General features: G+C 47.3%; 1 protein-coding gene and 1 long non-coding RNA gene across 2 annotated transcripts in view; both read left to right on the top strand.

The window, feature by feature from the left end:
• Positions 1-13,008, top strand: part of LOC310697712 — a 1,172,922-nt gene that overhangs the window by 1,028,013 nt on the left and 131,901 nt on the right. The gene's annotated exons all lie outside the window — the stretch shown is intronic.
• LOC310697664 (NF-kappa-B-repressing factor-like) overlaps positions 10,531-13,008 on the top strand; it is a 37,595-nt gene continuing 35,117 nt past the window's right edge. Inside the window, exon 1 of the mRNA XM_083484342.1 lies at positions 10,531-11,152. Coding sequence (XP_083340468.1) covers positions 10,860-11,152 — 293 coding nt within the window. The 5' untranslated portion in view covers positions 10,531-10,859. The remainder of the gene's footprint in view (positions 11,153-13,008) is intronic.

Raw genomic sequence — 13,008 nt, 5'->3', positions numbered from 1 at the left:
AAGCTTTCCAAGAACTTATTTTTATACCTTGTTTTTGTCTTTATTGTATTATCTAGAATTTTCCTTCGATTGGTTATTCCCTGAGAGTAATTGGATTTTTAATATTTCATACTAATTTCTATCATGCCACACCTATTTCCTTTCTCATTTCTGTTACTATAATTTCCTTATTTTTCCAAAACCTCCAATTCCTATTCTGTTTGTTGGGATACTGCCAGGGAGATAAAGTCCATCATGGCCCCAAGCCGTCTGCCGGACGTCCATCGATCTCCCGTAGGCACGCAGTATCATCGATTAGCGACATGAGTTTCTAATAAATAACATGCCACATTCCAGAGCTCATGCACACCCTTATCAGCAGATAATGCACAGCCAAAAGTCGCACTCAGGAGAGCATTATTTACAAGCTTTATTCAGCGTTGATCAGAACAGAGAAAGACATGAGTTTCTAATAAATAACATGCCACATTCCAGAGGTCATGCACACCCTTATCAGCAGATAATGCACAGCCAAAAGTTGCACTCAGGAGAGCATTATTTACAAGCTTTATTCAGCGTTGATCAGAACAGAGAAAGACATGACTGCCTGCGACAGTGTCTCAGACAGAGAGAGAAAACGAAAGCAATAGCAAACATAAACATCCTGTGAACAGGAAATACGCAGGCTGTGACACAAACATCCTGCTCCCTTTTAAGGTGGAACAGAAATATCCTAACATCCTCCCCCTTTCCGTGTAACCTGTAGTACCTATGGTTCAACCCAATTGCAACTTCTGTACATAAACCTTAAGTTGTTCTCTGTTAACAACCTTAGACAACAGATCAGCAGGAATTACATTTCCTGGCATGTAGGACACCTGAATGAGTCCTTTCTGAATACACTCTCTTGCACGATGTAGCTTAATCTGCAAGTACTTGGTTCTTTGCTTGCAACTCTCTGAGTTCAGCAAAGCCAAACACGATCTTTTGTCTTGATACACTTGTACAGGACATTTCACAGACACTCTGATGTCCTTAAACAGTTGCATCAACCATTCACAATCCATGAGTGAAAATGACAAAGCATTGAGTTCTGCTTTACAGGAACTTAGGCTCACTGTCGTCTGCTTCCTGCACAACCAGTCAAACAGGCAGTGGTTGTACATGTAGCATACTCCAGAAGTGCTCGTACCATCCGTGGTGTCACTTCCAAAACTAGCATCTGCAAAGATTTCAAGACCTCCAGTCTTCTGACTGGTGAACCTCAGCCTGTAGTGCATAGTCCCTTTCAAATATGCGCTTCAGAGCTTTCCAATCCTGAACAGTAGGATTATTCGCAAGTCTGCTAAGCAGGTTGCAGCTTACAGCTATGCCAGGTCTTGAGCATCTAGCAATGAAATTCAACTTGCCTAGAATGCATCTGTACAGCGTTGTGTCAGAAAACGCTTCAGCAGTGCTGTCTACCTGGTAACCTGTCACCATCGGTGTGTCTGCTGGGTTTGCATCAACCAAATTCAACCTGGTTAATACATCAGCAATTTTCTGTGTTTGGTGTACCAGAAAATTACCTGCTTGGTCCCTCTCCACCTGCAGAGAAAGATAGTTGGATACCTCACCAAGATCCTTCATGTCAAAGTGCTCCTTCAGCTGAGCTAGGGTGCTTTGATAAAAAGCCTGATTCTTCCAAAACATCAGAAGATCATCAACAAAACATAAACAATACAGTTTGTTTTGCCCCTCCTACTTGACAAACACACATGGATCAGCTTTGCCCTGGTGAAAACCTAGAGAAAGCAATGTCTCAGTGAGTTTTGTGTTCCAACACCTGGCACTCTGCTTGAGACCATATAAGGATTTCCGCAGTTTACAGACCATTCCCTTCTGTATCTGCATCCCGTCAGGTGGAAGCATAAACAGCTCCTCCCCCAAAATCCCGTACAAAAAAGCTGTATTAATGTCATGGTGGGAAACATGCAGTTTCTCCTCCGCAGCGATCTTGAGCATCAGCCGAATGCTCTCATATTTGACGGTGGGTGAGTAGGTCTCGTGGTAATCCTGTCCTGGTACCTGTGAAAAACCTCTGGCAACCAATCTGGCTTTGTGTCTGACTACCTTGCCATTCTGGTCTGTCTTGGCCTTGAAGACCCATTTGCTGCCAACCAGTCTCATTCCTGGGACTACCGGTACCAGTTCCCAAGTTTGGTTCCTGTTCAAGGAATCAACTTCAGCCTTCATGGCATTAAGCCAAGGCTCAGCATCTTTAGAGGTTAACTCCTGAACCTCTTTGAAGCTTGAAGGTTCCCACACCTTCTCTGAGCTACTAAGAACAGCAGTTGCTGTCTTAGCAAACTCATCAGCAAATCTCTTTGGAGGTCTGCCCTTTGTGGCCCTCTCAGATCTGCGTACCAGACGCAAGTCTTCTTGACTCATCTCCTCCTTCTTAGGAGAAAAATGACCAATGGTGAACAGTGGCTCTTCCAGTTCATTGTCAGACGCATCAGATGGTCTGACTGAGGCCTTTGGGCTCTTGTAGTCTGCTGTGTCATCACTGTCACTGACACCAGCAGCAGCGCCACCCACTGAACTGGAATCTGAACTCTGATCATCATCATCATCATCATCATCATCATCCTCAGCAGCTTCCTCAGCTTTACCTGCTTGCTTGACATCACCTTCATCCTCCTCTGGGTAACTCTGGAAAATTCCCACATTTCCCCCCCCCCACTTAGGATTGTACTCAACACTCCTTGTGAACTTAATGGACTTAGAGTCAGTCATCCACACCCTGTATGCACCTTTTTCGTACCCCATAAACAAACCATGTGCCCCACGCTTCCCAAGCTTGTTGCTTTGTGGGGTGTGTACCCACATGTCAGAACCAAAGATTCTCATGTGCTTGATGTTGGGTTTCTTACCAAACATCTTCTCATAGGGGGTACAACCAATAGGTGATGACAATCTGTGATTAAAAGTGTAAGCAAAATTCGACAGAGCCTCCCTCCAAAACCTATCAGGGAGATTGGCATCATGCAACAAGGTTTTCATTCCTTGCAGCAACGTTTGATTTGCTCGCTCCTCAAGTCCATTCATCCATGGCGATCTAGGCGTTGACAAATCATGCTGGATTCCCTTCTCAGTCAGGAAAGCTTCAAACTGCTGAGAAGTGAACTCCCCGCCCCGATCAGTAAAGAGACAGCCAATGCGTTTACCGTGAACATTCTCCAACCAAGCACAGAATGCCTTGAGCTTAGGAAACGCTTGCGATTTCTGCTCGAGCATAAACACATGAATGTACCTGGAAAAAGAATCGATTAGAACCATGAAGTACCTTGCTCCTCCCAGAGAGGGCGCAAGTGGACCTACCAGGTCTGCGTGCACTAGCTGGTAGGGTTTGGAAGCCTGCCTGCTAGACACCTTGCCTTTTGGAGCAACCTTCACCTTGTTCTCTGCACAAGATACACATTTCATGTGAAACTTACAGGGTTTGATGGTCAAACCCTCAACCATCTCTGGCATCTTGGCCAGTGCCTTCCAAGAGAGGTGACAAAACCTTCTGTGTGCATCGTGAATGCATCCTGCATGAAGAACTTTGTTAGTTTGTGCAACACAACAAGAATCAACATTAGACACAACAGCACTGTCGTCATAAGTTATACAAAACAAACCATCCATAAACTTTGCATGCAAAATGTCCTCTTTGCCTTTTCTGATGACACAAACGCTCCTCTTGAAGGAAATCTCAAAACCACACCCAGTAAGCTGTGGGACACTGAGCAAGTTGTCTGCAGCGCCTGGAACATAAAGTACACCTTTGATGGTAGTGTGCAGACTTGCCAGTCTCACAGTCCCTTCTCCTGCAATCCGGAACGTCTTTCCGTCAGCCAGGTGGATCTCACCTTCTTGAGGTTTGAAGGAGATAAAGAGATGGCGGTCCTTTGAAATATGGCGGGTACTCCTTGAATCAATAAGAAACCTGGCTTTGGCTTTTGGTGAAGCTGTGCCAGCAAACAAAACCTTGTTTTCCACTGGCGTGGGCTTTTGCAGCTTGCCCCCCTGCTCCTGGCCATCAGACGTGCCTTTAGCCTTTGGTGAAGCTGTGCCAGCAAACAAAGCCTTGTTTTTCCCTGGCTTGGGCTCTTCACCCTCCCTCTGCTTCTGGCCATCTGCAGGCATCTGCCTCTGTTTATCACTGGCCTTCCGGCCTTTGCAAAGGCGATGACCTTGGTTCCCATGAGAAACAGAGCTCTCAGCTGCCGACTCCTTGGCTCCCCCTGGAGGCTGGAATGCTGCCTGGGATGACGTGAAAGTCAGCTCCTCCTGCAGCTTGCAACCGGTGCCCTCAGCATCCCTGCATTCACTCACATTCTGGGAAACAGCCAGGACCTCCGATGCAGTCAAACTCTGGGCTGGGATGACTGGCTGGTGGGCTATTTTCAAAGCATTCCACATCTTACGTGCAGTCACGTGGCCAGCTAACGTTTTAATTTCCTCCAGAGAGACGGACAAGACTATTGTGTCTATCGCCCTCAAATTTTCGGCTTTCCATCTATCTGTCAGACGAACTGGAGGGGCCTCACACACAGTATGCCACTCTCCAAACTGACGCAGCAAACTCTCACACCATTTTGCCCAGGTTTTATAATTGTGCCCATTTAGCTTAGGGCACTCAGCAGCCTCAGAAGCTTGGAAAAACTCCATACCAGCTATTCCTTTGAGCCGTGAGCCTTTCACACTTCAGAAACGTCTTATCTCAGCAGCCATAAATCTTGAGGCCTGCTGGGCTCGACGCCCAGACCAATTAGGCCTGCCGGACATCAAAAGCTTCTTGCCGCGGCTAACAGAAAAGCTTTACTTTTGCTTTTCCTCCACATACCTCTCAACGCACTCTATCGCAGTCTTACTCTCCTGTAAGTGCCGTGAATCTGGGCCCATAACCTGTTGTTGGGATACTGCCAGGGAGATAAAGTCCATCATGGCCCCAAGCCGTCTGCCGGACGTCCATCGATCTCCCGTAGGCACGCAGTATCATTGATTAGCGACATGAGTTTCTAATAAATAACATGCCACATTCCAGAGCTCATGCACACCCTTATCAGCAGATAATGCACAGCCAAAAGTTGCACTCAGGAGAGCATTATTTACAAGCTTTATTCAGCGTTGATCAGAACAGAGAAAGACATGACTGCCTGCGACAGTGTCTCAGACAGAGAGAGAAAACGAAAGCAATAGCAAACATAAACATCCTGTGAACAGGAAATACGCAGGCTGTGACACAAACATCCTGCTCCTTTTAAGGTGGAACGGAAATATCCTAACACTGTTCCCTTCTTGTTTTCCTTTACCTTCTTCCTGCTTTCTTTGCTTCAATTTTTAACCCTAGTACCAAATTTTTAATTTGTGAGCTTCAATTATATTCAATATATTACCCACAATTAACTCTGTCACAAATTAATATTACTTGTCTGTGCACAAAATCAAGTCATGAAAGATTTATCAATGTAAGACAGAGGAGTTCTGAAGGTTAAAGTAGGCAGAGAGATCTTGTAAAGTGCAGTTTCGCTTATCTCCACCAGATGGCTCTCGATGCAGTTACTCCCCTTTCCTGGCAATCTCAGCCCTCTCCTGTTCAATTCCAGCTCAGTTCTCTTTGTTTCCTCTTCCTGCTTCCTCTGTTGATGTCAATCAAGAAGCTGACTCATGCCCTGTGGATCTCCATTTTGTCTGTCCTTTCTCTCTTCTCCTCCTTTCCGCTCCCACATTCTCTAAATTCTTAAGTTTCATATTGTTGGCAGCTTGCCAAGAAGAAAAAATTAAAGATATCCTCCTCTTCACACACATTTGTAAAGTTCCCTAGATTTTACTCCCTCACTTACTTATTTGTGCTTTCTAGACCCCAAAGCAGTTTTCCTTCTGCAGGCCATAAAGGATGGAGAAGATCTACAGCCCACCCCAATCACATCACTTGACACACAACCCACATGTCCTGCAATGCTGTTGTCATCCAGGGGACACCAAAAACTGCAACAATTTCTTGCCATCAAGAACCAGAGGGGTGGGGAAAGGGAGGGGGCAAATTGTAAGGACATTTCCCCCTCTTTTTGACACCACCTGAGACAATAAGGACTCAGAAGCTATGAACTACAAACCATGAGTACAAAGTGCTCCAACAGATGGCTTCAAAATAACTGGATCCCAAATTATTAGTATGGGAAACACATTAGGACGATTAGAAATATAGACTAGGTTCCTAAAATGTGTTCGAGAGTCCCACAAAAAGAGGTGATCAAATGTCTCTTCATTTTTGTGTAATTATTTGTGTATATTGTCTGTATGTTTGTTGTATGGTGAACACCCATATGTGTATCTTTGGTTTCTGCCTGAGAGCATCCAGTTAACCTTGAAACTTAAGGGGACACTGACTTGTACCCAATTATTCTTGCATACATATGAGGGTGGGATTGAGTTCCACATCCTCTTCATCCCTTCCAAAGGTTTAAAAAGGTTCCTTAGTAATTTTATTATTTATTTGTTTTCGTCTGTCACTACACTTGTTATTCTAGTGTGTATGTTCTCTTTTACCCAGAATAAGCTTCAGGAACACTGCAAAACAGATCAACAGATATGTATGCTGTGATTGAGCAGGAAATTATGCGTGCACATATGTAAGTCTGTATTTGCCCTATATAGTAAAAATAACTAATTTGGACAGTGGCCCATAGTATGGTGTTTCAACACTTTGAAACCCATGGGGTCACATAAAATTTCAATTAGATCTCCCCTGTAAATTGGACAATGTTCCCAAGGTGCAACTTAGCCTTTTGCATTCTTTTTGGAGAGCGAGCTAACAACCCACCCTTAAGTGTAAGACCAGAGCCAAGATAATACAAATACAAATAAAATTGCATAGAAAGGCCCAGGTGAAGGCATCTCTCATGTGCAACAACAAATAGTCTCAGAAGCCTGCAGTTTGAGGCCCTCTTTGTGCTCACATGCACACACCAGGACATCCCCCCACATGCATAAAGTTACAGCACTTAGGGGAGTATGATGTCACCGAATGGGACATCTAAAAGTTTATTAGTGGTGGGGGCACTGGTTATCCTGTGAAGAACCATGCTCCCAAAGGAGAATTGTTACCAGGGGAATGGCCATTGTGTGTGCTCCCCTCCCCCCAAATTCTAAGGTGTCAGATCATAGGATAAATGTTCAAAATGAACAGGATGGGTACACAGGCACAAACCACATTCTGAAATGGTATAGGTGAGCAATCCTGAAGCCATTTTGACTCTCCCCCAATGACCTCAAATGTTTCTCTTATTAGGAGGAAGTATAGGAGGGGGTACCTTTTACTAAGGTAGTAGGGATGGGGCAGGAGAGTGCTAGAGATTGGTTTAGTCCAGTTGTATGGGCTCAATTCCAATCTGTTACCTCAGAGAATGTGTCAGCTAACTAAGGCCCATGGGCCAGATCAGGCCCAATTGCCTTCTAGATCTGGCCTGCGGATGGTCCGAAAATCCAGGCAGCCAGCATAGTGTGCATGCGCGATGGTTTTTGTGACTCAGCCAGGCTTGGGGGTCAAAAGTGAGGTGGGTGGCTGCTTGAGACAAGCCCCTTCTCTGTCTGTTGCACGTGCAGCAATATTTTCTTCCGGGGTGGGGAAGAGGGAAAAGGAGCCACAGTTTGGATTTCCATCATGAAGCTGCCGGTGACTGACCTCAGGAAGGGCAGTTGCAGCGGCAGGGGCTTGGAGGCGCCTCGGGAGCGACGCCCGCCCGTGTCTGTATTGGCAGTGCTCCCCTCCAGAGGAAGCGAGGAGTGCCTGGGTGGCTGCACTCCGAAGCAGTTCTGTGCTCTGCTGGGGAGGCCGCTCGTTAGCTACACAGTGCGAGCCATGGAAAGGTAAATAGCCATTGCCACCTCGTCTTCCCTCACGCGGGGAAAAGAACGTTTTTGCTTGAGCGGCGCCCGCCTGACAGTGTGGCCAACAGCTTTTCCCTTCATCCACACATGCACACACGCTCTCCAGGGCTGACAGGAATAGCGCGCTTACCTCAGCCCCCCACCCCCATGTGGACCATTTGGATCCCTTCCAATCAATTCAGACCCCATTATGGGACTGAAACTGCCTTGGTTGCGCTGGTTGATGATCTCCGGAGGGCTAGGGACAAAGGTCAAAGCTGTTTCCTGGTTCTGCTGGATCTCTCAGCTGCTTTTGATACCATTGACCATGGTATCCTTCTGGTCTGTCTAGAGGAGTTGGGAGCTGGAGATACTGTTTGCAGTAGTTCCGCTTCTTCCTTCTGGTGTTGGGGGATGAATGTTCACACCCCTGGGCTCTCACTTGTGGGTGCCTCAGGGCTCCATCCTCTCCCCCATGTTCTTTTACATGAAGCCACTGGTAGAGGTCATCAGGGGGTTTGGGCTGTGTGTTCACCAGTATGCATATGATACCCAGCTCTACCTCTCCTTTAAATCGGAACCAGTGAAGCCAGTGAATGTTCTGTGCGAGTATCTGGAGGCTGTTGGAGGATGGATGGTGCCACAGACTCATATTTTTGTGGGAAATCGCCTCCTTCTGTGACATACGTATGATGCTTTTTGGGTAGTCTTTGGCTAAGTGGTTGGGCAAAGCCAAAAGTTTTTAAAAGGGTCTGCACTCCTTTGTCCTGGGTTCCTGACCTCCTTGCAAATGGGAAGGGGGGGGGGTTTATGTTGCAACAGGAAATAAAGATATACTTATTAGCCCGAATAGAAGATGCACCCGCAAATAAGCTGCACCTTTAAAATTCAAGGTTTATTTGTGGGTGCGGCCCGCCTTTCTACACTACTGCCCTGAACAGGGGGCAGGGGGTGGCTGGCACTCGGCGCCCCGTTCCCCAAGCCAGCACTTGTTTCAAGTGTGCTGTGTGCCCGCCTCCTGGCACTACTGTCTCCCAGTACTCCCTCCCCAAGCCGACACCGGGGGGGGGGGGAAGCTGGGGAGCACCGGGCGGGTGGGCTGCGCACCGTTGCCCCACACTCCCCGGCTGCTTCTGGTGGGGGGGGGAGGCGCATCGCTTTGCCAGAGGCCTCTCCCCCTTCCCCCTTCCTTACGGTAGCTTGGGAGACGCAGTCAGGATGGGTGCAGTTGTCTCACACACCCTGAAGGCCCTCGCGGGCAGCTGTTTCAGCAGCGATACCGTAAGGTCACGAATATAAGCCACACTTTAACTTTTCACAATTGGAAATGGGGGGGGGAGTGTGGTTTATATTCGGGCCAGTGCAATACTGTACCTTGCTTTTGCTGGATCCTGCCTCAGCTCATTATTCTCTGACAAATAACGAACTTAGGGGATGTTAAAAGGCACCCCCCATTTTCTGGTAACATATCTGACTGGGTTGCCCCAGCCATGCTGGACGGCTTCCAACATATATAAAAATATAATAAAACATTAAACATTTAAAAACTTCCCCATATAGCTGGCTTCCCCAAACTCGGTCCTCCAGTTGTTTTGGGACTACAATTCCCATCATCCCTAACCACTGCTCCTGTTAGCAAGGGATGATGGGAGTTGTAGTCCCAAAATAGCTGGAGGGCCAAGTTTGGGGGGTGACTGCCATATAGGGCTGCCTATGCTTGGGGGTTGCATAACTCTATACCCTCTAACATTTCTCCAAGGAAAACAGGGGCATCCTAAGGAAAAGCCTGACATTCCGGGATCAAATCAGAAACCAGGATGGCTTCTGTAAATCTGGAACTGTCCCTAGGAAATAGGGACACTTGGAGGATCTGAGATACTGGGTCCCTTGATGGGAAGTTGGACTTTAAAAGTCAAGCCCATTTTTTCTTATACCAATGTGAAGGTAAAACGGAGAGGGGAGAGACCCATGTATGCCACCTTGAAAGGTGGGATAGAAATGTAATAAGCAATTTTAGTTTTTGGACTTCATGGTCTTTCCTCCAACCCTTTTAGGTGCCAACTTTACTTCAAAATGTGGCAAGCCAGCTGTGCTGGATTGGGGGGCCCTCGGGCTCATTCTGCTCAGTGAGTCTCTGGACCGGTGCCCTAGAGTCTTAACTCTTTTTTTTTTTTTTTTGGATTTGATACCCCACCTTTCACTCCCCTTCAGGAGTCTCAAAGCGGCTAACAATCTCCTTTCCCTTCCACCCCCACAACAAACACTCTGTGAGGTGAGTGGGGCTGAGAGACTTCAAAGAAGTGTGACTGGCCCAAGGTCACCCAGCAGCTGCATGTGGAGGAGTGGAGACGCGAACCCGGTTCCCCAGATTGCGTGACTACCGCTCTTAACCACTACACCACACTGGCTCTTATGGCTGCCACTCACTATCTGCACTCTTCCCACCTTCACATAATCCGAGAGCTCCGCTCCTGGGGCCCTCCACGTCTCGAGGTGTCGCTGTGAGGAGCGAAGCATCCCTTTTAACCCGCTGAAGTGCTTTACTACTTATTGGGCCGCCCAGTTGACCCTCTCGCGCGTTTTTTTTTTGTCTCTCCGGAGATCTCGCGGGCCTTGGACGTTTTATTCCACCCACGTGAGCCGAGTGTAACAAGCGAGGGGGGGGGTGTGCGACGGGAGTTACATTGTAGCGATGAAAGAAGAGCACTAGGTGCGCGCATACACGAGAAAGAAACGAGAGGGGGGGGGGGCTTGAGGGAGAAAAGGAAGCAGTCGCTTGCACGTGTGAACAGATAAATTTGTGCCCTTGTGTAGCTGCTGCCGTTCTTCCTCCTTTCTGGATCCGGATCAAGGGAAATCCGGATCTGGCTGCCAGGCAGCTCCTTCCTGCCTCTACCTACCTACCTACCACGACCCTCCGTTAAGCTTCGGCACTCACACAAGCCGGGTCCGTTTGGCATTACTCCCGAAAAGGCCAGCCCATGGCCAGCGGAGGGTGGACGCTACCCGGTGAGGATTTCCCATCCTCGCAGCCGCCGCCTCCTCCTTCCCAAACGAAGCAGCCACCGCCGCCTCAGCCTACTGCCGATGCTGCAGCCGCCGCTGTGGAGCACGATCTAGAGCAGTGGCGCGAGAAGCAGGAGAACGACAGGTACTGGGTTCTGCGCAGGCAGTTCCTCCTCCGCAACCTGCGGGGCTACTCGGACGCTGCCGCCTTCCAGAAGCTTCTGGCACTGTCTCATGCTTGGACCAACCACGTCTTCATGGGATGCAGGTGAGATGAGGAACGTTTTCCGTTTATTATGCACTTCCCCATCCCATCTCTGCACACATGAAGTCCTCAGTCGTGCAAGTAATAACTGTGATATATAGCCAAAGACCCTTGTTAACAAAGAAGAGGCTCGGATTGTTAATAGGGAGGTGGGGTGGGGGGAAACACACACACAGACACACGCATATCCTTCACCCATCCATTCAGTGCATTTCCTCTTGTTTGTTTAGGAACACAGGAAGCTGTCTTATACAGGTCCGTGTAGTTCAATATTGTCTGTACTGAGGGGTAGGGGCTCGCCAGGATTTTTGACAGGGTCTGGAAACCAGACCTTATGATGGATGATTGAGCGAGTTGGGTATATTTAGCCTGGAGAAGAGAAGACTGAGAGGTGATGTGATAGCCATCTTCAAATATCTGAAGGGTTGCCACATGGAAAATGGAGCAAGCTTGTTTTCTCCTGCTCTGGAGTTACAAGAAAGAAGATTCCAACTGAACATTAAGAAGAATTTTAGGATGGTAGGAGCTGTTTGACAGTGGAACAGACTACCACTGGAGGTGGTGGACTCTTCTGCACTGGAGGTTTTTGAACAGAGGTTGGCTGGCCCTCTGTTAGTGATTCTTTAGATGTGATTCCTGCATCACATGGGGTTGGACTAGATGACCCTCAGGCTCCCTTCCAACTTTGGATTTCTAAGGCATCTCCTGGGAGGGCTGGGGAAAAGAGTCAAAGATTGAATCTGGGGTCTCATGTAAACAAGGCAGATGCTTTATCACTGAGCTATATCCCTTTCTGTTCAATAATTTTGACATAGAATGCTGCCTTTTACTGAGTCAGCCATTGTTCTTTCTAGCTCAGTATTGTCTGCAACAGTGGCAGGGAACCTGTGTCCCTCCAATGTTGTTGGGGGCCAAATTCCACCAGCCCACTCGTCTTGGCCAGTATTATTGTTATTGGTCAGGTATGACAGGAGTTGTTGGAGTCCAATTAGGTCTGAAGGGCTACAGGTTTCCCATCCCTGTAGTTCTCAAGGATTTCTGACAGGGCTCTCTCCCAGCCTAACCTGGAGGTGCCAAGGATTGAACCTGGGCCCTCCGTACAAAGCAGATGCTCTGCTACTGACCTTAGCTCCCTTTTCCTCCTCTTCTCATTATTCTTTGTTCACAACTCATTTTCCTTTCCATTCAGTGATTTTCAGTGTTAGTATTTAATATTTATATCATGCTGTAGCAATAAATACTAAGAATAGGCTACAGACAGAAAACCAGTAACAATGCAATAAACAAGAGCACCCTGTGATAAAACCATCCACTTGAAGCAAGCAGTCATTTAAAAACATCAAGAGCATAGTAAAGAAAAACCTTTTGGAAAAACAGTAGCAGAACTAACCGTGAAAAGACTGCTTGAATAAAAACACTTTTGCTTTGGGTTCAAAAGGCAGCAAAGAGGAAGCTGGGCAAATCTCTGCAGGAAGAATATTCCACAGTTTCTATTCTTGTGAGCACCCCATTAGCACCTGTCTGATTGCCATTATAGAGCAGCGACAAAGCCTGATATTCTGCAGTGAAAGGCAGAATATTAAATGTTCTGTTTACCATCTTCATTGAACCACAAAGCGATTCCAAGTTCCCAACACCTTTGAGACCCTACAGGTCTTCTTCAGGGGAATATTTGCTTATTGGCTTGGTATCACTGTCATTGGTCAAAACCAATCCTTGGATCATCTTCTACTTCACAAGTAATATTTTCCCGACTATGTTAAGGTATTGAATATTTGTGTGGTTCAATAAATCTTGTGGACCTCTTTAATAGTCTGCCATGTCCACTGTTGTGGCATGGATGGGCCTTTGGTTTGCAC

The sequence above is a fragment of the Podarcis liolepis genome, assembly GCF_965112155.1.
Source record: "Podarcis liolepis genome assembly, chromosome: W".
Taxonomy (NCBI): Eukaryota; Metazoa; Chordata; class Lepidosauria; order Squamata; family Lacertidae; genus Podarcis; species Podarcis liolepis.
Note: the sequence above shows the minus strand (reverse complement) of the source record. Positions and strands in the feature narration are given on the sequence as shown.